Source organism: Leptodactylus fuscus, chromosome 5 (assembly GCF_031893055.1).
Source record: "Leptodactylus fuscus isolate aLepFus1 chromosome 5, aLepFus1.hap2, whole genome shotgun sequence".
NCBI lineage: Eukaryota > Metazoa > Chordata > Amphibia > Anura > Leptodactylidae > Leptodactylus > Leptodactylus fuscus.
Window position 1 is genome coordinate 64,185,321 of NC_134269.1, and position 25,536 is coordinate 64,210,856.

Sequence of the window (25,536 nt, forward strand, 5' to 3'; positions counted from 1 at the left end):
GTCAAAATGTAACAAGGTTTAATTGGATTAATCTAAAAATGTGTCTAGATCTTGTTTGCACTCTTGTTATGGCAAATGCTGCTGTCATTCTGGTCCCATCTCAGAACTTCTCCTTGAATGTCCAGTTGTAGTAAGAAGCCATTTCTAATGTGCTGATTCTTATTGACTGGCCTGCACAATAGAGGGGCCCCAACTACATATATTTTAGAGAAACCAGGTATTTGGGACAGAGCTACTGAGTATGTGTGACCACCAATACCTGACACATTAGGTGGACGTTCTTAGAGGGAATAAATAAGATCAGCAATATCTAGACAAAGAAGTGTTTTTAAAATCCCTTCCATTACAAATTATTTCCACTTCTCATGATCTTCTCATAGATTGTAAGCCTCCTCGGGCAGGGCCCTCTATCCCACTGTTCCGGTCGGTTATTGCTAGTATTATAACTGTTTGTATATTTTGTGTACTGTATGTAAACCCTCAAATGTAAAGCACCATGGAATTAATGCAGCTATATAAAGAAATAATAATAGTAATAATACTAATGATCTAATGGAGTAGGTTAATATTTATTTGTGGGTCAATCACTTCAACATTGTCATTGACTTTAGATACTATATAATCTATAATAACATATAAATATATAAAAATGTAGTATTATGTTTTGTTGGTCTATTTTAATGTAAAGATTTATTATTTTTATTGTTCTTCTATCCCCATAGCTTCCTACAGAGGAAAAAGAGGATGCAGAACCTGTCAACCATTATATCACTCACATACCTGACCAGCCAAAGGAAGTTGATAAAAACTGATTCACAAGGAGTGTTATGGAATATTTGAACTGTTTGACATTTACTAATACTGTTTAAGTTTTAGATAGTCCTCAGACCCCAGAGTATAATAAGCGGAGGCCCAGGGGAGATAATTGAACACAAAAACCAGTGTTACTCACCTCTTCTGGCCTCTGACATAGGTCTTTGGGCCCCTTAATGCTGTCACAGATGTGGGTTAAAGGGGTATTCCCACCTCACATACTCATCAGTCTTTACTGCTGTAAAATCTTCTTTCTTCCTGGTTTCTTGCATCATTTGGTGGGCGGGGTTTCATATGCAACCTGTCGTTTCGCTCCGCCCACCCATATTGGACTATGAAGTACAGGCAGCAGCAACTCCATTCTGTGTTACATAAAGAGACTGCCTATCTCTGCCATAATGAATACAATTGAATTAGCCAACCTGATAACTGGGAGAACAGAAGAAATGAAAGCAGCTCCTCTCCCCTATCTGAGAGCAGGGAGCTAGGTCACGTGATGTAGACACAGGAATAGCTAGAAACACAGGCTGGCTCCCGTGCACTTAGCCCCTCCTCCCTCCCCCCTGACAGCAGCAGATACATCACTTGACTCATGAGCAGCTAAGTCAGGGCTGTGGCCACAAAGAATTGAATAAAGTAAGATAGTGGACAAACAAAGCAGTTTTGCTGAAGCAATGTATTTAGGAAAAGTCTTAAATTCACATTAACAAGCAGGATAGATAGGATCCTTGTGATGGGACAACCCCTTTAAGCAGGAGTCATTATGCATTATGATGCCGCCTGACCCACGTGACGTCTATGATATCATTGAAGAGGTCTGAAGACCCACTTCAGAGCCCTGGAGCGGAGGGTAACACTGGTTTTCATGTTTAATTATAACCCCTAAGCGTCCGATCATTATAATCTGGGGTCTGAAGAGTCCCCAGAGTGTTATAATAATGTGTTCAGTCCGACCCAAACAGCCAGGTGAACTTCACAAGGTTTCCCTAACAAATACCAAGTACTGCGGTCCTACTTACTATTGCCCGCTCCTGCCCATGGCTGCCTCCACTTCCCTTTCAGTTCTACTGAGGGCCCCTGTGCAGGCCATATCACATCCCTGTCAGAGATGTCCTGACACTGTTCAGCATCAGTGATGTGATATATGGGATGCAAAGGGATGCAGGGGAAGCAGAGGAAACCAAGGGCGGGATCGGGGATCATTAAGTAAATAGGGCCCCCACCTGCTGGAGTAACTCCGCCTATTTAAAAAAAAGACCCTCTACATCGGGGGTAATGTATGCCAGTCATGAAAATCCCTCTGTCCCCAGAGGACTTATCTGATTTTTGACAAAGTGCATGCCTCCTCATAAATTGGGCACATCCTTCATTGAGCTACGAGATTACATTGAAAGATGATATAGAGTTCAGACATCTTTTTGGATGTGAGAAAAGTGGCAGGGTGGTATATGAAGTAACATCCATAATAAAGTTGCTGAATTAAATTTTTCTTAGTCATTTTCTGGGCAGTTTACTCAAAAATCAATTTTTATTTTTATATATATATATATATATATATATATATATATATATATATATATATATATATATATAGACACACACAATGTATATCTATAGCTCAATATACTGATATGATCTCATTACCAGCATTTATTGTGATTCGCAATGATCTTCTCAAGCACCCCCACCTTCAATAAAATCAAAGTCACATCTATTCTTCATGGACAATGTGAAAAAGCCCCCTACTTTTACTGACTTGCTCTATTTTGTACAGAGGAATACAACATTTTATTGGCAGTGCAAGGTTTTCTGTCACTTACTTATTGAATAGATAACACAAGTTTAGAGCTACATGTTGCAGAGCTAAATTATAATGTTAACAGTTTTGGATACCTTTTGATCCTTTAAGTTGCACATATCATGGGATAAAAGGCATTTTTCTGATGGGTGGTCTTTGCAGTGTTTGTATTACAATACCCTGCAAGCTGCAGAATGCCATTCTGTGATAGCTTGGTGTCTACTATCTCTCAGATTTGCCTTCAGTTGAACAAACATACCATGAATCTTGCTGCCAATGCCATCATACAGAGCCATTACACTGTTTATCAACATACCTTTGTAGATTTGGAATATTGTGCGAATGAGCTAGCTGTTGCACTAGGGGGGCTTTCAGTTCCCTGCGAGTATTGCTTTTAATTCTTTGACCCCTATCTCCTGCCTGTGCCACCCAATACAGTGAGTGTTGATCCTCTCACCGTTATGGCATCGTCCATCTTATTTGGGCAGTCAAAGTTACAGTTGTACAGGTGCCTGGACCAAAAAGGTCTCTTTGCAATAAAATGCACCTCTATTTTGAGTGGTCCATGGTAGAGAGTGGCCTTGTAACAAATATTGCATTGGGGCCAGGAGCTTCCTATTATGCCCTTGGTAGGGAATTTAGATTAGGAACTCTACTTGGGACAGTGAGTGGTGACAATGTTTGTATATGTTGCCATTATACAGCCCAATACTCCAAAACTAATAAGAAGGCTGATCTTTTTCTCTTTTGTATCCACTCCTGTGTTTGCCTCAAACTGTGACACAAAGCTACATGTACATAAAGAGATACTGTATGTACTGAAGACTAAGAAGAACTATAATGCATCTGGTATACTGTCTGTTATACTGAAATGTCCGCACTCAAGTAGACTCATCTTAATGTTCACATAGATGCAGAATTTCCTAGTACCTGAGTGATAGATCTTGTACTCAATGCTGCCCCCTACCCATGAATAATACTGTTCACCCTTACGTTATCACAAAGCAGCCACTGTGTGACATCTGTCTTCACATTAACAATTCCGCTCAACATGACATGATGGTTTTGTCTGTGTTAAATGAGCAGAAATAAATGTATTTGATATTACTTGACTGTGTTATCTGCAAGTTGTGTTTCTACATCTCTGAAAACAATTACATTGGAACCAATGATCATAAGATTATTAGAAATGTATATTGTCCCTCCCCTACACCAGTAAACTTAGAATTCTGAAAATAGAGTTATCCAAACATAAGTTATAGAGGTTGTCCAGCCCCAATTGTATATGTCATACTGATATCCTATCTACAGGATAATTGTCTGCAAAATTGTTCTGTCCAGTGAGGGTACGTTCACACAGAGTTTTTTGGTCAGGGTTTTGTCATTGTCAAAACCGGACCGGAAAACGTGTGAGAGGTTTCCTGAGGCGTTTTTTTCCATTTGAAGCATTTCCTGAAGCATTTTTTGAGGCGTTTTTTGAGGAGTTTCCTGATCCGTTTCCTCTTGGGATGTGGTCATGAATTATATTTAAAAAAAAAACAAAAAAAAAACCACCTGGCGTTTCCTGTATAGAATATCAAGGTTTTGGCCACTTGCAGGTTAGGGAGGAAATGTGGGAAATAAAAAGAATCAGGCTGGAGGTGAAATGCACTAAAGGATTAAGATGAATAAATTGGATAGGAGGAGACTTAGCAATTGACCATTCCCAGTAGAAGGCAGATTCCCATGTAAGGAATGGCTCAAGCTGTCTACGTTTAAGTAGTCATTGGGCTTGGCCTTATTTATAATCCCTAGTGATACAAGGCAAGAAGCAGAAAAGAGGTTGACAAATTCACATGTAAAAGATGGCCTCCATACTGAGCTGTAAGAGGATGAGAGGGGGAGGCAAGGGCTCTAATCCCGTGGTTAATAAGCAGGCAGGTGGGCTTAGATCATACTCCATCCATTGAAAGGCCTACCACAGAGCTACTTAAACTGAGAAGACCTACTCAGATCACTTGCTCTTTGGTTAAAACAAGAGCTTCACTGTCTAAGTGCAAGAGAGCAAGCAAAGTTTGCATGTGCGTGTGTGTGTGCATGTGTATGTGTGAAAGCTCCTTACCAACGCGCCTCTGTACATTCTAATCAGATTAAGGAAGCCAATCACTTACAGCCCTTGAAAAGGGCATAAGGTCTCCAATCAGTACCTGGCATTGAAGTTCACAAAAGGGCTAAATAACTCGGCAGGGGTTGGAACAAGCCTCAGTAGACAAATTGGACCTCTAGGGGAAGAGGAGAAGGGAGGGCACTTTCCCCCGCCTTTCTGTTCCTTATAATTATGTCAATTTGCTTGCCAAATTGTTTGCTTGAGTGGACAGTTTGACTAGTTCAGAGTAGCACAGCCCTGTCCCTATTCATGTGATAATGTGGGAAGGAAATGGTTCCCTGACTTAAACCAGCAGAGTATGGCTGGAAAACAATACAAAACAGGGGTTTAATTAACTCTTTTATCACTTCATACTATGAATGCACTGTAGGGGTTGTGTTACCATCAAAGGATAACTCAGCTCTCTTCTTTACTGCGTTTAACCATTCTATTGCTGGACACGACAATGCACAGTCAACAGCTTTGGTAAAAACATGATAGCTCCTTTAAGACGTATAAACTTCTGTGTAAATGTGCATTAGCAGGTATTAGCTGATAAGGGTAGGGGAAAGGGAATGCTGATATATATATATATATATATATATATATATATATATATATATATACACAGATGTAGGGTGATACATTTCTGTGCCATGATATCTCATCAGCCATTGAGTAGAGATGAGTGAGTAGTATTCGATCAATTAGGTATTCGATTGAATATTACAGTTTTCGCAATATTCATACTCGGTTGAATACCACGGGGTAAACACAGTAAAAATGCGATTCCCCTCCCACCTTCCCTGGCGCTTTTTTTTACACCAATAACTATGCAGGAGAGGTGGGATAAGAAGTAGGAAAACGTAGGCATCGAAAAAAAAGGAAAAAGTCATTTTGGCTGGCTAAATCAGGTGACCTCCACTTTATAAGAATAGTGGGTGTCAGATTTGGTTCCGATGCGACTGTGAATTAGACAGGGAGAGACGTTCTGCCAGTAATTCTGCTGGTAATTAGCATTATTTAGGGAGGAATCTTACACTAACAGCTCTTATAAGAGCTAAACTTAGATCTACCACTGCTAGAAGATTGTATATACACCATCTGTATATACAGGGTCGGACTGGCCCACCGGGAAAACGGTGAATCCCCCAGTGGGCCCCGAGCTTTGACTATCAGTGCTCATTTTCCCAATGCAGATGCATTGTTCAGGGGCCCGATTGGGATTTTCAGGGCTGGGTCGGGCCCCTGAGCAATGCATTTGCATTGACAAAATGAGCACTGATAGTGGTCGGGGACCCCAGGCTGCGATGCAGCGGCAGCGATGTAATGACTAAAGATGGCCAGCTGCTGGCAGTTTCCCAGGGCTCTGACACTTACAGAGGCCTCCTGCCAGAGGTATACTTTCCCTATTAATATAGGGAGAGTATACATCGGGAGGACTGAGGACACCAGGGACAGCAGCTGCAGTAGCTGTCGCTACCATCCTATGAAGAACTCTCTGCCCAGATTTCCCCCCCCTATCCCTCCTTCTCACAGTGAGTCATCGCTAACATTGTACTGTGTGGGGACAGAGAGGAGTCTGCTGCTGCGATGATCCACTTTCTGCTTCATAAATGTAAGTATATTCTTTTCTTTTTTTTTTGGTAAAATGTTATGTTTAATATGTATTTGTGCACATTTGTTTAACCCTTAAGTACTATCATGGTGTCTATCATACACCACTACCATACACATATCATTATGGTAGACACCATGATAGTACTTAAGGGTTAAAGTATGTCTCTTGTATACTGTGTGAGGACTGTTTGTTTGTATACAGGTATGTGTGTGTATATACAGTATGCTATAATAATGTGTGTATGTATATATGTGAATATACAGTAAATAGTATTCATACATTCATATAAGTATATATATGGCTTATATAGGGTATATAAATCTATGTTAATGTATATGTGCTATAACAATGTATATGTGTGAGTGTATGGCTATATATTAGTACTAGCTTCTGCCCGCGACTTCGTCCGTGAGTTGTTGTCGGAGCTGTTCCATCTCTGTATATGGGCAGTATACCTAGGTGTGCCCCGACCCCCTGGAAACCCCAAAACCCCCCACGTGCCCACTGATTCCCCCACCAGCAGAGGCGGCATCGCACATTTCCCCGCTGCACACACCGAACTTGGAGACCCGCTAGTGTTGGTGGACGCAAAGAAATGGGCTGCACATGTTGGTCGCCGACATTCCCTCCCCCCCCCCCTTACACTCTGAAATCCCCCATCGTACTAATCGAGGCAGCACACCCGATGCTGTTTGCGTGCCTCAGGAGCGCGGCTGCTTGTTCGCTCCACCGACGACCGTCCATGTGACGCCATTTTCTTCAGCGCGCACTGTGCCCGGTTTCAGCCAATATAGATCCACACAACACAATAGCGCCATCCAATCCGGAAACGGCTGAAGGTCCTGTGATGATGTCATCTCAGGTCCTCAAGCCTGGCTGGAGCATATGTTAGCGGTAGCGGTCGGGAATTGCTGGCACTTAGCGGCATATGAAGTAGCCTATGTTTCATTCCAGGTGACCAGCAAGGTATGCGTGAATTGTCAGCCAAATCCGTGCAGCTGTTTTGCCGTTATTGAGGACCAAACATCCAAACACACAAACATCCAAACTTATAAACTTTCACATTTATAATATTAGTAGGATATACAGTATAGTATTCATACATTCATATAAGTATATATTTGACTTATATATGGTATATGAATGTATATATGCTATTATATATACATGTGTGAGTATATATAAATGTATATGTATGAATGTGTAGGTAACTGTATCTGATGTGTTGCCGCCGGGGGTTTTCCCGCAGCGCTTTTTTGCCGCGGGATGCTGTGTTAGGCCTTATTTTTATAGTGTGATGTACAGTATATTGTGATGTTAAAGAGGAGCTTTCACCATCTGGGGCACATGTGGTTTTATACACCGCTATAAATTACAGTTTTATACACCGCTAAATTCAGCGCACTATTGGCTTTCCCGATCTGTGCCCCCGGTGAAGAGCTATCAGTTCCGGTACCGTAGCTCTTCTCCGTCAGAAGGACGTTTCTGACAGTCAGTCAGGAACGCCCTTCCTCACAGTAATGTCTATTGCGCTGTACAGTGAGAGCGGTGAGGAACACTTCCCTCATGACAGTGCTTGTCCCATAGGTGAGTACTGGGGGGCGTTCCTCACCGCTCAGAAACGCCCTTCTGACAGTGAAGAGCTACAGTATCGGCACTGATAGCTCTTCACTGGGGGCACAGAACGGGAAAGCCGAATTCAGCGCACTGTTGGCTTTCTAGCAGAGTACTACACCGCATGTGCCCCAGGAGGTGAAAGGTCCTCTTTAAGGATTAGGCGCAACAGCTAGACGCAGCTAAAAAAAAACACTGTGGAAAAAAAATAGCATTGAATCTCAATGTATTTTTTCCAGTGTTTTTCATTGAGCTTTTGTTCCCAGCCCCCCCATTGTCCCCGCCTGTGTCTGTTGGCCTCATTTTTGGAAATCCTGTACCTAATTAGTCGCAGTGATCACATGAGGTGCAGGACTCCCAGCAAGGAGGCAGCAGCACGAAACTAAATGGACACTGGCAGCGCTTTTTATTTATTTATTTTTTATTTTACACCTCCCTCCCGGCACATGGGTTGCTCAAATTCCTGGACAAATCTTTAAAGAATTTATCCATCTTTGTAATATTGATGGTCTGTGCTTAGGATAGACCATCAATATGGCGTCTGTGATGACACAACAGCCAGGACCTCTGCAGATCAGCTCTTCCAGGACAGCGTGGCTACAGGTGATGGTAACATTTCTAGGAGTCATGCTGTTCACTTTCCATACAGTGTGTAGCAGTGGGTTTAGTTAGTGCAGTGATGCACATTGTATCGCGGGTGTGCAGCATGGCTCCCGACCGGCCGGCGGCCATATTTGGGTGGCCGCTCTTGCTCTTGTAGTTCAATACAGGACCGTACAGCGGCCTCCCAAAAATGGCCGCCGGCCACAGTAAGCTCCTATATTGAACTACAAGAGCAGCCACCAAAAAATGGCCGCCGGCTTTTGCTCTTGTAGTTCAATACAGGAGCCTACTGCACAAGCATCGGAAGTTGGACCGCGTCGGAAGACAGAAGAGGCGGGGTTGCAGCTGAAGATGGAGGCGGCGCTGGAAAGAGCTCTCGGGCAGCAATGGGGATGCGCTCATCACCGTTTGAGCGCTGGGGCACGCCCTCATTGCTGCGGAGAACTCATTTGCATACCAGTTAAAACCGGTATTTCTAAGGAACGGCGCTGCGGAGACCACGTCTAAAGGTACGAGACGAATAGCCTTTCTTAAGGCTATTCCTAAGTGTTAATTAGAAAAAATGTTAGTCCAGTGGTAGAATCCCTTTAACATTGGTCGAAAAATGGACAACTCCTTTAACTATGTAGTATTAGAAGTCAGGTCTTTATTCAAGATTGGAATGGTGGAAATGGATACTGTAAAGTTCAAAAGGAGAAGAATTGCTAAAAATGGAGCCGGTATATACTGCCTTCAATGGCAGACATTTGTGGTTCTCTGATGCCTTTTATGGCTCTGCCCTCTGTTTTCAGTCAAGCCTGTCTCTTCTCCCGCGCTCCTGTTTTTGCCCCTCTCTGTGTGTTTGAAGCTACTAGCAATCTCTGTCCCAAGTGTTTAAGATTTGGGAAACTAGCAAAAAGCTCAACACATGGAACACTGTGAAATACTTTTACTTATAAAACAACAGTCTGACCATATAAGCAATGCTGGAATTGTTAGGGACACCCCCTTACACCATACTCGTGTCCTCCAAAAAAAAAAAAAAAAAAAATCTGCAACTTACTTGTTTTTTAAGATTAGAGCAAATGTAAAATGTATATCTGTTTTTGGTTTAAAAAAAAAAGTTGCATTTACATTAAACAGATAATAAATAGAGATGAGCGAACAGTGTTCTATCGAACTCATGTTCGATCGGATATTAGGCTGTTCGGCATGTTCGAATCGAATCGAACACCGCGTGGTAAAGTGCGCCATTACTCGATTCCCCTCCCACCTTCCCTGGCGCCTTTTTTGCTCCAATAACAGCGCAGGGTAGGTGGGACAGGAACTACGACACCGGTGACGTTGAGAAAAGTAGGCAAAACCCATTGGCTGCCGAAAACATGTGACCTCTAATTTAAAAGAACAGCGCCGCCCAGGTTCGCGTCATTCTGAGCTTGCAATTCACCGAGGACGGAGGTTTCCGTCCAGCTAGCTAGGGCTTAGATTCTGGGTAGGCAGGGACAGGCTAGGATAGGAAGGAGAAGACAACCACAACAGCTCTTGTAAGAGCTAAATTCCAGGGAGAAGCTTGTCAGTGTAACGTGGCACTGACGGGCTCAATCGCCGCAACCCAGCTTTCCCAGGATCCTGAATGGAATACACTGTCAGTGTATTCCCGTATACCCGATATATACCCCCGATACCCGTTCCAACGGTGTGCCCCCCCACCTTCACCCCAGAAATACCCTGCAAGTCCCCTAGCAATAGAATTGGGGCTATATACACCCACTATTTTTGCTACTGCCATATAGTGCCATTGTCTGACTGGGAATTCAAAGAATATATTGGGGTTACGTGCACCCACAATTTTTACTACTGGTATACAGTGCCAGTTTCTGACTGGGAATTCAAAGAATATATTGGGGTTACAAATACCCTCATTTCTTGCTACTGCCATATAGTGCCAGTTTCTGACTGGTAATTCAAAGAATATATTGGGGTTACGTGCACCCACAATTTTTACTACTGGTATACAGTGCCATTGTCTGACTGGGAATTCAAAGAATATATTGGGGTTATAAATACCCTCATTTCTTGCTACTGGTATATAGTGCCATTGTCTGACTGGGAATTCAAAGAATATATTGGGGTTACGTGCACCCACAATTTTTACTACTGGTATACAGTGCCAGTTTCTGACTGGGAATTCAAAGAATATATTGGGGTTATAAATACCCTCATTTCTTGCTACTGGTATATAGTGCCATTGTCTGACTGGGAATTCAAAGAATATATTGGGGTTACGTGCACCCACAATTTTTACTACTGGTATACAGTGCCAGTTTCTGACTGGGAATTCAAAGAATATATTGGGGTTACAAATACCCTCATTTCTTGCTACTGCCATATAGTGCCAGTTTCTGACTGGTAATTCAAAGAATATATTGGGGTTACGTGCACCCACAATTTTTACTACTGGTATACAGTGCCAGTTTCTGACTGGGAATTCAAAGAATATATTGGGGTTACAAATACCCTCATTTCTTGCTACTGCCATATAGTGCCAGTTTCTGACTGGTAATTCAAAGAATATATTGGGGTTACGTGCACCCACAATTTTTACTACTGGTATACAGTGCCATTGTCTGACTGGGAATTCAAAGAATATATTGGGGTTATAAATACCCTCATTTCTTGCTACTGCCATATAGTGCCAGTTTCTGACTGGGAATTCAAAGAATATATTGGGGTTACGTGCACCCACAATTTTTACTACTGGTATACAGTGCCAGTTTCTGACTGGGAATTCAAAGAATATATTGGGGTTACAAATACCCTCATTTCTTGCTACTTACATATAGTGCCAGTTTCTGACTGGTAATTCAAAGAATATATTGGGGTTACGTGCACCCACAATTTTTACTACTGGTATACAGTGCCAGTTTCTGACTGGGAATTCAAAGAATATATTGGGGTTACGTGCACCCACAATTTTTACTACTGGTATACAGTGCCATTGTCTGACTGGGAATTCAAAGAATATATTGGGGTTATAAATACCCTCATTTCTTGCTACTGCCATATAGTGCCAGTTTCTGACTGGGAATTCAAAGAATATATTGGGGTTACGTGCACCCACAATTTTTACTACTGGTATACAGTGCCATTGTCTGACTGGGAATTCAAAGAATATATTGGGGTTATAAATACCCTCATTTCTTGCTACTGCCATATAGTGCCAGTTTCTGACTGGGAATTCAAAGAATATATTGGGGTTATAAATACCCTCATTTCTTGCTACTGGTATATAGTGCCATTGTCTGACTGGGAATTCAAAGAATATATTGGGGTTACGTGCACCCACAATTTTTACTACTGGTATATAGTGCCAATTTCTAACTGGGAATTCAAAATGCGCAAGGCTCCCGGAAAGGGACGTGGACGAGGCCGTGGGCGAGGTCGGGGGAATGGTTCTGGGGAGCAAGGTAGCAGTGAAGCCACAGGGCGTCCCGTGCCTACTCCTGTGGGGCAGCAAGCATTGCGCCACTCCACAGTGCCAGGGTTGCTTGCCACATTAACTAAACTGCAGGGTACAAACCTTAGTAGGCCCGAGAACCAGGAACAGGTCTTGCAATGGCTGTCAGAGAACGCTTACAGCACATTGTCCAGCAGCCAGTCAGACTCTGCCTCCTCTCCTCCTATTACCCAACAGTCTTGTCCTCCTTCCTCCCAAAATTCCCAAGCTTCACAGAACAATAACCCCAACTGTTCCTGCTCCCCAGAGCTGTTCTCCGCTCCTTTCATTGTCCCTCAACCTGCCTCTCCACGTCACGATTCCACGAACCTAACAGAGGAGCATCTGTGTCCAGATGCTCAAACACTAGAGTCTCCTCCATCTCCGTTCGATTTGGTGGTGGATGACCAGCAACCCACCCTCATCGACGATGATGTGACGCAGTTGCCGTCAGGGCATCCAGTTGACCGGCGCATTGTGCGGGAGGAGGAGATGAGACAGGAGTTGGAAGAGGAAGTGGTGGATGATGAGGACACTGACCCGACCTGGACAGGGGGGATGTCAAGCGGGGAAAGTAGTGTGGATGTTGAGGCAAGTGCAGCACCAAAAAGGGTAGCTAGAGGCAGAGGCAGAGGTCAGCAGCTTAGGCGAAGCCAGGCCACACCCGGAATCTCCCAAGATGTTCCAGTTCGTACCCAGCCCCGAAAAACTCCCACCTCGAGGGCACGTTTCTCGAAGGTGTGGAGTTTTTTCAAGGAATGCGCCGAGGACAGATATAGTGTTGTCTGCACAATTTGCCTCTCGAAATTGATTAGGGGCTCTGAGAAGAGCAACCTGTCCACCACTTCAATGCGCCGTCATTTGGAATCCAAGCACTGGAATCAGTGGCAGGCAGCAACGGCAGGACAAAGGCCGCCTGCCGTTCACGCCACTGCCACTGCCTCTGCCACTGCCTCTGCCTCTGCCACTGCCACTGCTGACTGTGCTGGCGATGCACTCCAGAGGACGAGCCAGGACACCACTTCATCTGCCTCCGCCACTTTGTTGACTTCTCCCTCATCCTCCCCTGTTCCTGTCTTATCTCCTTCTCCTGCACCATCAAAGGCACCATCAGGCGCTTCTTTACAACAACCCACCATCTCTCAGACATTGGAGCGGCGGCAGAAATACACTGCTAACCACCCACACGCGCAAGCCTTGAACGCCAACATCGCTAAACTGCTGGCCCAGGAGATGTTGGCGTTCCGGCTTGTTGAAACTCCCGCCTTCCTGGACCTGATGGCAACTGCGGCACCTCGCTATGCCGTCCCTAGCCGTCACTACTTCTCCCGGTGTGCCGTCCCCGCCTTGCACCAGCACGTGTCACTCAACATCAGGCGGGCCCTTAGTTCCGCGCTTTGCACAAAGGTCCACTTGACCACCGACGCGTGGACAAGTGCATGCGGACAGGGACGCTACATTTCACTGACGGCACACTGGGTGAATGTAGTTGAGGCTGGGACTGCTTCCCAAACTGGCCCGGTGTACCTCGTCTCCCCGCCTAACATTCCTGGCAGGGACACGAGAAGAACACCCCCCTCCTCCTCCTCCTCTACCGCCTCCTCCTCCGCCACCGCCTCCTCCTCCGCCACCGCCTCCTCCTCCGCTGTTAGATTGACCCCAGCTACGAGTTGGAAACGTTGCAGCACTGGCGTTGGTAGACGTCAGCAGGCTGTGCTGAAGCTGATCAGCTTGGGGGACAGACAGCACACTGCCTCCGAGGTGAGGGATGCCCTCCTCGATGAGACGGCAATATGGTTTGAGCCGCTGCACCTGGGCCCAGGCATGGTCGTTTGTGATAACGGCCGGAACCTGGTAGCAGCTCTGGAGCTTGCCGGACTCCAACATGTTCCATGCCTGGCCCACGTCTTCAACCTAGTGGTGCAACGTTTCCTAAAGAGCTACCCCAATGTTCCAGAGCTACTGGTGAAAGTGCGGCGCATGTGCGCCCACTTTCGCAAGTCGACAGTAGCCGCTGCTAGCTTAAAATCTCTCCAGCAACGCCTGCATGTGCCACAACACCGGCTTTTGTGCGACGTCCCCACACGCTGGAACTCAACGTTTCAGATGTTGAATAGAGTGGTTGAGCAGCAGAGACCTTTGATGGAATACCAGCTACAAAACCCTAGGGTGCCACAAAGTCAGCTGCCTCAGTTTCTCATCCATGAGTGGCCATGGATGAGAGACCTTTGTGACATCCTACGGGTGTTTGAGGAGTCCACAAGGAGGGTGAGCTCTGAGGATGCGATGGTGAGCCTTACAATCCCGCTCTTGTGTGTTCTGAGAGAATCCCTGATTGACATCAGGGATAACTCAGATCACACAGAGGAGTTAGGGATAGCATCCGATCCGTCACAGCTGGAGAGTAGGTCCACACATCTGTCCGCTTCATCGCGTTTAATGGAGGAGGAGGAGGAGGAGGAGGAAGAAGAGTTGTCCGATGATGTGATGGTGATACAGGAGGCTTCCGGGCAACTTCGAATCGTCCCATTGTTGCAGCGCGGATGGGTAGACATGGAGGATGAGGAGGAAATGGAGATTGAACTTTCCGGTGGGGCCAGAGGAGTCATGCCAACTAACACTGTGGCAGACATGGCTGAGTTCATGTTGGGGTGCTTTACAACCGACAAGCGTATTGTCAAAATCATGGAGGACAACCAGTACTGGATCTTTGCTATCCTTGACCCCCGGTATAAAAACAACATCTCGTCTTTTATTCCGGTAGAGGGGAGGGCCAATCGCATCAATGCTTGCCACAGGCAATTGGTGCAGAATATGATGGAGATGTTTCCAGCATGTGACGTTGGCGGCAGGGAGGACAGTTCCTCCAGTAGGCGACCAAGTTCTCACCGGTCCACACAAACGAGGGGCACACTGTCTAAGGTCTGGGACACCTTGATGGCACCCCCTCGCCAAAGTGCCGCCACAGAGGGTCCTAGTGTCACCAGGCGTGAGAAGTATAGGCGCATGTTGCGGGAATACCTTTCCGACCACAGCCCTGTCCTCTCCGACCCCTCTGCGCCCTACACGTATTGGGTGTCGAAGTTGGACCTGTGGCTTGAACTTGCCCTATATGCCTTGGAGGTGCTGTCCTGTCCTGCCGCCAGCGTCCTATCTGAGAGGGTGTTCAGTGCAGCCGGTGGCATCATCACTGACAAGCGCACCCGTCTGTCAGCTGAGAGTGCCGACCGGCTCACTTTGATAAAAATGAACCACCACTGGATAGAGCCTTCATTTTTGTGCCCACCTGTGTAAAGCACCCCAACATGAAACTCCATGTCTGTACTCAACCTCTCCAATTCCTCCGCATCCTCATACTCATCCACCATAAGCGTTGCACAATTCTGCTAATACTAGGCTCCCTCCAACATGATTTCCCCCAACTCTGCTGGTTAGAGGCTCCCTCCACCCTGATTTCCACCAACTCTGCTGGTTAGAGGCTCCCTCCACCCTGCTTTCCCACAACTCTGCTGGTTAGAGGCTCCCTCCACCATGAATTTGCCCAAACTGGGCTGGTTAGAGGCTCCCTCCACCATGAATTGGTCCAAACTGGGGTTTTTAGAGGCTCCCTCCACCATGAATTTGCCAAAACTGGGCTGTTTAGAGGCTCCCTCCACCATGAATTGGTCCAAATTGGGGTTTTTAGAGGCTCCCTCCACCATGAATTTGCCCAAACTGGGCTGGTTAGAGGCTCCCTCCACCATGAATTGGTCCAAACTGGGCTGGTTAGAGGCTCCCTCCACCATGAATTGGTCCAAATTGGGGTTTTTAGAGGCTCCCTCCACCATGAATTGGTCCAAACTGGGCTGTTTAGAGGCTCCCTCCACCATGAATTGGTCCAAACTGGGGTTTTTAGAGGCTCCCTCCACCATGAATTGGTCCAAACTGGGCTGGTTAGAGGCTCCCTCCACCATGAATTGGTCCAAACTGGGCTGGTTAGAGGCTCCCTCCACCATGAATTGGTCCAAATTGGGGTTTTTAGAGGCTCCCTCCACCATGAATTGGTCCAAACTGGGCTGTTTAGAGGCTCCCTCCACCATGAATTGGTCCAAACTGGGGTTTTTAGAGGCTCCCTCCACCATGAATTGGTCCAAACTGGGCTGGTTAGAGGCTCCCTCCACCATGAATTGGTCCAAACTGGGTTTTTTAGAGGCTCCCTCCACCATGAATTGGTCCAAACTGGGGTTTTTAGAGGCTCCCTCCACCATGAATTTGCCCAAACTGGGCTGTTTAGAGGCTCCCTCCACCATGAATTGGTCCAAATTGGGGTTTTTAGAGGCTCCCTCCACCATGAATTTGCCCAAACTGGGCTGGTTAGAGGCTCCCTCCACCATGAATTGGTCCAAACTGGGCTGGTTAGAGGCTCCCTCCACCATGAATTGGTCCAAATTGGGGTTTTTAGAGGCTCCCTCCACCATGAATTGGTCCAAACTGGGCTGTTTAGAGGCTCCCTCCACCATGAATTGGTCCAAACTGGGGTTTTTAGAGGCTCCCTCCACCATGAATTGGTCCAAACTGGGCTGGTTAGAGGCTCCCTCCACCATGAATTGGTCCAAACTGGGTTTTTTAGAGGCTCCCTCCACCATGAATTGGTCCAAACTGGGGTTTTTAGAGGCTCCCTCCACCATGAATTGGTCCAAACTGGGGTTTTTAGAGGCTCCCTCCGCCATGAATTGGTCCAAACTGGGGTTTTTAGAGGCTCCCTCCACCATGAATTTGCCCAAACTGGGCTGTTTAGAGGCTCCCTCCACCATGACTTGGTCCAAACTGGGTTTTTTAGAGGCTCCCTCCACCATGAATTGGTCCAAACTGGGGTTTTTAGAGGCTCCCTCCACCATGAATTGGTCCAAACTGGGGTTTTTAGAGGCTCCCTCCACCATGAATTTGCCCAAACTGGGCTGTTTAGAGGCTCCCTCCACCATGAATTGGTCCAAATTGGGGTTTTTAGAGGCTCCCTCCACCATGAATTGGTCCAAACTGGGGTTTTTAGAGGCTCCCTCCACCATGAATTTGCCCAAACTGGGCTGTTTAGAGGCTCCCTCCAGCATGAATTGGTCCAAACTGGGGTTTTTAGAGGCTCCCTCCACCATGAATTGGTCCAAACTGGGGTTTTTAGAGGCTCCCTCCACCATGAATTGGTCCAAACTGGGGTTTTTAGAGGCTCCCTCCACCATGAATTGGTCCAAACTGGGCTGGTTAGAGGCTCCCTCCACCATGAATTTGCCCAAACTGGGCTGTTTAGAGGCTCCCTCCACCATGAATTGGTCCAAACTGGGCTGTTTAGAGGCTCCCTCCACCATGAATTGGTCCAAACTGGGGTTTTTAGAGGCTCCCTCCACCATGAATTGGTCCAAACTGGGGTTTTTAGAGGCTCCCTCCACCATGAATTGGTCCAAACTGGGGTTTTTAGAGGCTCCCTCCACCATGAATTTGCCCAAACTCTGCTGGTTAGAGGCTCAATCCACCCTGATTTTCAAAACAAATGTTGGTGCCAACCTCAACTTACTACAAGGGCCAAATTCACTGCTGGTGACAAGCTCTCCTCACTGCAAGTGCCAAATACACATGTTTCAAGGTGTTTTCCTACTGTCAGAGAGGTGGTATTGAGTGTGTAAAGTGTGTAGTTGTTAGGCTGTGATGTTGGGGTAATAGAGGGTCTTTGGTGTGTTAGATGCCCCCAGACATGCTTCCCCTGCTGTCCCAGTGTCATTCCAGAGGTGTTGGCATCATTTCCTGTGGTGTCATAGTGGACTTGGTGACCCTCCAGACACGGATTTGGGTTTCCCCCTTAACGAGTATATGTTCCCCATAGACTATAATGGGGTTCGAAACCCGTTCGAACACACGAACAGTGAGCGGCTGTTTGATTCGAATTTCGAACCTCGAACATTTTAGTGTTCGCTCATCTCTAATAATAAACAGTAAACAGACAGGACTTTATAACATTTGCCTAACATCTGCCTCATGAGGAAACTGATATCTAGTTGTGCTGCAATTTTGTTTGCCAATGATAGGTTTCTGAAAAAAATGATTCTGCAAAGAGTTGTCATTTATGTAGCAGGGTGCCATCTGCTGTTGAAAGTGTATACTACCTGTATATCCACCTGGTGATATGAGAGCTTCAAGTATACACCTGTGTCCGGGCTGGGAAACATGGTCTGTATGCAGGTAGTATTTCACGGACTGACATGACTGTGTCTATGGAACTCACTGCATCATAGTGAGTTATAAATGGGCAAATCATAGTAACATGGTGATATAGAAATATAGTTGATAAGGGTGATTAAAGACAGTCCATCTAGCACAACCTATAAATCTACCTAGTTCATCAAAAATACACAGTGAGGCTGAAGTGAATTGCCCCATGAACGGTAATTCACTTCCTAACTCCAAATATGGCATAAGGACTTAGTTCCTGGATCAAAATCTTATCCCCCCCACCCCCAAATTTTAGTTTCTATAACTTGTGATATTCTTACTTTCAAGAAAGACATCCAGGCTCCTCTTGAACATGTATAAGTTATGATATATCACCACAACATGTGGCAGTGAGTTCCATAGTTATCACACTCTTACTGTAAAGAAGCCCCATCGAAAATCTCTTTTCCTCTAGACCAGGGGTTCCCTGGGGGAATTATGTGAAGACTCCCGGAAGGTTCCAAACGATCAGTAGTAATTATGCTGTGCAGCGCTACTGTCCAGATATGGCTACTGATGATGTTCAGCAGCCCAATTGGTAACAGACAAATACAAAGCCTTCAGTGGTGGGCCCAGAGCATACAGCTGAAAGCTATCAGTGTAGGCCAAGGGTCCATGAGACTGCGGGTTTTCACTGACTTCGGAGTGTGACCTCTGCCCCAACACAGGCATGATAACGTAAGTCATCAGCGTCTGCAGTCAGAAGAAGAAGGAGGGCGCTCTTTGTGGGACTGCATACTGGGTAAGTAGAATATAATACTGCGTAAGGGCCTACTATGGAGTATATAATACTGTGCAGGTGCCTATTGTGGAGCATATAATTCTGTGGGGGGGGGGTCTACTTGGGAGCATATAATACTGTGTGGGAGCACACTGTGGAGCATATAATACAATGTGGGTGGTCTACTATGGAGCATATAATACTGTGTGGAGGCCACTGTTGAGCATATAATACTGAGTGGGGGCCACTGTGGAGCATATAATACTATGTGGGGTCTCTTTCACTATTTATATCACATGATATCTATTTTATAGCAGATGTGATATTAGTACAGGCTGTAATAACATTGCACAGTCACTATAAAACAGATCCTGTGCGATGTAAATAGTGAACATTAATTGTTCAAAATTACCAAATGCCGAGACCTTTACATTTCAGTACGAAGTTGTTTGTATCATTGAAAGCTCTGTAAAGCACCATTTACACAATTTTATTTTGCAGGTCCGTAACTATCCACAATTGTGGACCCACACAGTATTAAGCTTAAATTGCCATGTTGGCACTTTGCAATAATTCAGTTGGTTTTGGATTACAATTTGGGCACTCGGACTCTAAAAGGTTCGCCATCACTGCTCTAGGGGATATGAGGCCACTGTAGAGCATTATACTACGTGAGGCTCTTTTATATTGAGCATTTTATACTGTGTGCAGCTACTGTGGCGCATTATACAGTATGGGGCTATTCTGGAGCATTATTAGGGTGCATTCAGACTACGTAACGCCGGGCGTGTATGAGAGCCGTACACGCCGGCATTACGGCAGACTGCCGAACACTTCCCATTCACTTCAATGGGAGCGCTCGTAACAGCGGCGTTTACGAGCGCTCCCATTGAAGTGAATGGGAAGTGTTCGGCAGTCTGCCGTAATGCCGGCGTGTACGGCTCTCATACACGCCCGGCGTTACGTAGTCTGAATGCACCCTTAGGGTGCATTCACACTGAGTAAACGCTAGCTTATTTTGTAGAGTAAAATTACACTTGTAAATTTAGCTATCCCATTGACTTCAATGATATTTTTTTACAAGTGTAAAAATACGCCTGTAAAAAATACGCCTGTAAAAAATACGCCTGTAAAAATACGCCTGTAAAATGTCATTGAAGTCAATGGGATAGCAAAATTTACAAGTGTAATTTTACTCTACAAAATAAGCTAGCGTTTACTCAGTGTGAATGCACCCTTATACTGTATGGGACTTCTTTGGAGCATAATACTGTGGTAGATATTATGGAGAACTATACTGTGTGGGGCCACCGTGGACCATTGTATGGTATAGAGATACTGTGGTGCATTTTATTGTGGGGGAGGAGCAATTTGGAGTATTTTATACTGTGAGGGGCTCTTTGGAGCATTTTATACTGTGGATCATTATACTGTGTGGATCATTTTATACCATGTGGGGCATTATACGGTATGGGGAGCACTGGTGAACATTATATATGTTGTGTGGGGTACACAGGGAAGGAAACTGTAAGATACATTGGGGAGGAGTGAGTCTCACAGACTTTGCCGGTATGGGACCCCAAACTTCCTGGGGGAAGAATATGATAAAGATACAATAGAATAAGAGGCAGGACACAGGTAGGGGCATTTCATTTTCAAATGCTGCTAAATAGGGGGTTGTCTTGCCTTCAGAAAGTTTAGGAATCACTGATCTAGACATAGAGGATGTCCCTTGTCATGGTTACAGGTGTACAGAGACCATTGGAAAGATCTTTGTACTGTCCATTGATATATTTATTCATATGTATTTATGCTGGAAATAAATTACTTTAATCCCTATTTCACATGCATGTACATCAGAGACTGTGGTTAGTTACCTTATTCCCACATGCATGTACGTGATGGTGATCAAGCGGGTGTAGAAGCAGAACCTGTGATATCACTGTGGGAGCCCAGCTATATCTGACAGCCAGGCTCCTGTTGCAACAGTCGGGATGGTGATAACGCCGATCCTCACTGATTAACCCTTAAAATCCCACTGTCAATAGCGACCATGGTATCGTAGGGTTTCTAAATGAAACCGAAAGTATCTTCAGCATCAGCTCTACATAGGCTGACTTCCTCTATAGACTGCAATACACTTATGTTAAACCAGTGATCGAGTAGATCGCTGGTTCAGGTACCTTAGTGGGATAGCAATAAAAAGTATTTAAAAAAAGTTGAAAAAAAAAAAAGTGAAGTGAAGTATAGGAATAAATAAATAAATCACACAAATAAGTAATAGTTTTTTGCCATCTCGCCTTAAAAAAAATGCTATAAAAATTGATCAAAAAGTCACATGTACCCCAAAACAATACCAATAAAAAGTACCGTATATACTCGAGTATAAGCCGAATTTTTCAGCCCAGTTTTTGTGCTGAAAAAGCCCCCCTCGGCTTATACTCGAGAAGAATTTTTTTTTTTTTTTTTATTTTTTTTTTTTTTTTAGGAGGGGGGGTCTATGACCAGCCACAATATTAATGTATAGAATCTCCCATAAAATAGTGCAAAAAAAAAAAAAAAAAAAAAAGATTTGAAAAAAAATAAAAGTTCTAAATCACTCATTTTCCCTGGAATACATATAAAAGTAGAAAATTACTGTGAAACACAAACACATTGGGAATCCCTGTGTCTGAAAGTGCCCGGTCTACTGAATATAGGGTATCTGCAGTGCTCCTGTTCCGTTGGGAAGGGGTTAATAGGAACACTGCAGATACCCTATAGTCAGCCAGACTGAATTCCAAGTGAGGGAAGAAAAAACAGTCCTCAAGCTCAGGGAAGGGGCAGACAGACAACCAAAACACCCCTCCCCTTCCTCAGCATACAACATCTACAGCACCCAAAAACTCCGATCATTTAAATTTTTGAAATTTTCCAGTAGCTGCTGCATTTCCCCCCCTCGGCTTATACTCGAGTCAATAAGTTTTCCCAGTTTTTTGTGGTAAAATTAGGGGGGTTGGCTTATATTTGGGTCGGCTTATACTCGAGTATATATGGTACAGAACATCCTGCAAAAAATAAGTCCTCAACCAACTCTGTCAACTGAAAAAAAAAATGTTACATATCTCAGAATGTTTTTTTGTTCTGCAGAACTAGTAATACATAAAAAATCTAAATCAATGACGTATCATCATAATCATACCAACCCACAGAATAAAAGTTAAATGTTATTTATACTATACCCTGCGCGGAAATTTTTTTTAAAGGTAAAAAGCAATACCATAATTGCTGGTGGTTTTTGAATCCACCAAGATAGAGTTAATAAGATAAGATAATCCTTTAATAGTCCCACAATGGGGAAATTTCAGTGATACACTTTCATAGATGGTCCAGTAGTATATAAGATAAGATAAGATAAGATAAGATAATCCTTTAATAGTCCCACCTTGGGGAAATTTCAGCGTGTTACAGCAGCATAGTAATACAGATACAGGATAATACAGAGTAATATGTTACAGACGTAGACACAGATAAGCTGAGAAGAGAAGATATACTAGGAGTCCATGGCAGCTAAGGAAAAACAGAAGAGAAAGAGGAAGACCTCATGATCATCCTCATAATCATTAGTTCTCTGTGCGGAGAGCTCTTCGTTTGGTCTGATGTAGATTATACAGCCTGGTCGCGGTTGGAAGGAAGGACCTGCGATAGCGCTCCTTCTCACACTTGGGGTGAAGCAGACGGTCGCTTACAGTGCTGCCAAGTCCCATCAGGGTCCCATACATGGGGTGGGATTTGTTCCCCCGCATGGAGGTCACCACAGACAGTATCCTTCTGTCACCCACCACCTGTACTGGGTCCAAGGGGCTCCCCAGGACAGAGCTGGCCCTCCTGATCAGCCTGTCAAGTCTATTTCTGTCCCTGGTTGATATACTGCTTCCCCAGCAGGCCACACCGAAAAAGATGGCTGAGGCAACCACAGAGTTGAAGAAGGCCCTAAGAAGTGTCCCCTGGACTCCGAAGGCCCTCAGCCTCCTGAGCAGGTAGAGTCTGCTGTGGCCCTTTCTGTGCAGCGCCTCCAGGTGATCAGCCCAGTCTAGTTTATTATTGAGGAGCATGCCCAGGTACTTATAGGTCCTGACTATCTCAATACATGTTCCTTGGATCTCCACCGGGGTCGGAGCACCTCTCCGTTTACTAAAGTCCACCACCATCTCCTTGGTCTTCCCAGCATTAATCCTGAGCTGGTTCTGCTGGCACCATTCAACAAAATCCCGGTTTAAGTCTCTGTATTCCCTATCATCGCCATCAGTGATAAGGCCGACTATAGCAGAGTCATCGGAGTACTTCTGTAAGTAACAGCTGGATGAGTTGTGCCTGAAGTCAGCAGTGTACAGTGTGAAGAGGAATGGGGCAAGAACTGTACCTTGTGGTGCCCCCGTACTACAGATCACAGTGTCAGACACACAGTCCTGGGCTCTCACATACTGAGGGCGGTTTGTCAGGTAGTCTAGGATCCAGTTGGACAGGTGATGGTCCACACCACCAAGGTTCAGCTTCTCCCTCAGTAGCCCTGGCTGAAAGGTGTTGAACGCACTGGAGAAATCAAAGAACATTATTCTCACAGTGTTCCCGGGTTTCTCCAGGTGAGAGAGAGCTCTGTGAAGAAGGTGGATGATGGCGTCATCTACCCCAATGCCTGGCCGGTAGGCAAACTGGAGGGGGTCCAGAGCGGAGCTCACTAGGGGGCGTAGGTGTGTCAGGACCAGTCTCTCTAGGACCTTCATTAGGTGTGATGTCAGTGCTACAGGTCGGTAGTCATTGTAGCCCATCGGGTTGGGTTTCTTTGGGACTGGTACCACGCAAGATGTTTTCCACAGTTGAGGTACCACCCCCAGCTTCAGGCTCATATTGTACATGTGCGTTATAATACCACACAGCTGGTCACTGCACATTTTAAGAACTCTTGCGCTTATACCATCAGGTCCCCCCGCTTTGTTCGCTCTAATGTTCTTCATTTCCTTACACACCTGAGACTCCTGCAGGATCAGATAGTCAGATTGCAGTTGACCGCAGGTCGGTGGGGGTTGGGTCTTGGTGTGTGAGGGGAGGGCGGTTAGCTGACATGCTGGTGGGGGGAGCATTTGCTTGGAGTCGAATCTATTGAAGAATAGATTAAGCTCGTTAAGCCACTTCCTGTCCCCTACTGTTCGGTGCCTTGTCTTTTCCTTGTGTCCTGAAATTGCCTTAAGGCTGTCCCACACCTCAGAGATTCTACCCTCCCCCATCTGTAGCTCCATCTTCCGTCTGTAGTTGGCTTTCCCTTCCCTGATCAATTGTCTTAGCTGTTTCTGAACCGCCCCCAGGCCATCTTTGTCCCCAGACCTAAAAATTCTCTTTTTTTGCTTGAGGAGAGTTTTAATCTCAGAGTTAATCCATGGTTTGTTATTGGAGAAACACCTCACCTTCCTAGTTGGTACCGTGCTGTCCACACAGAAATTAATGTAGTCCGTTATGCAATGTGTGAGTCCCTCAATGTCCTCTGGAAATGAGTCTTGAAACACTTCCCATAAAGTTATATCAAAGCAGTCCCTTAGAGACTCGACACTTCCCTCTGACCAAATCTTCACGGTACGGGTAACCGCCGGTTCTCTGCGCACCAGTGGAATGTATGTGGGTCGCAGATGTACCAGGTTGTGATCTGATCTGCCTAGGGGTGGTAGGGCAGATGAGTTATATGCATCCCTTACATTGGCAAAGAGCAAGTCCAGCGTCTTGTTGTCTCTTGTATGGCAGGTTACATACTGTGTGAAGCCTGGTAGAGTGGATGCTGAGACATGGTTGAAGTCTCCAGACACTAGGAGCAGGGCATGGGGGTGAGATGATTGCAGCTCACTCACAACAGCATGGAGGACTTCACAGGCAGCGTCAGCTTTAGCAGAGGGGGGGACATAGGCAGCTAGTACAATAACATGTGATAGTTCCCTTGGCAGGTAAAAAGGTCTCATGCCCACGGCTAGCAGTTCAATATCCTTTCCACACAATTGTTTCTTAACCACAATATGTCCTGGATTACACCATCTCTCATTGACAAATATTGCAATTCCTCCGCCTATTCGCTTACCGCTCTCCAGTGTTCTGTCCGCCCGAAGAAGTTTGAAGCCCTCCAGGGAGGCAAGTATGTCCGGAGTGATTTCAGTAAGCCAAGTCTCTGTAAACAGCATCATACTGCACTCACGAAACTCCTGTTGATGTCTGGTCAGTGCTGTCAGTTCATCCATCTTATTCACAATTGATCTCACATTCCCCATAATGATGGACGGGATCACATGCTTTTTGCGTTTTCTTCCTTCGCGTCTCAGTATGCCGGCTCGTTTTCCGCGTTTTCTGCGTTTTCTAAGTCTCCTTATTAGTTTGTGGGGGATGGTAAGAGTATGCTTGTCCAGCTTGCCCTGCAGCATGCTTCTAAGGTGTAATAGTGTCTCCTTAGTGTAAACCAGTCTTCCTTGTCTGTGTGGAGGCATGCTTCAGACAAAAAGGCTCAAAAAGGATT

The 25,536-nt window shown here is 45.4% G+C and overlaps 1 protein-coding gene across 1 annotated transcript in view; it reads left to right on the forward strand.

Moving 5' to 3' along the window:
- RHCG (Rh family C glycoprotein) overlaps window positions 1-845 on the forward strand; it is a 45,688-nt gene extending 44,843 nt beyond the window's left edge. Inside the window, exon 10 of the mRNA XM_075273286.1 lies at window positions 723-845. Coding sequence (XP_075129387.1) covers window positions 723-812 — 90 coding nt within the window. The 3' untranslated portion in view covers window positions 813-845. The remainder of the gene's footprint in view (window positions 1-722) is intronic.
- The last annotated feature ends 24,691 nt before the right edge of the window (window positions 846-25,536 follow it).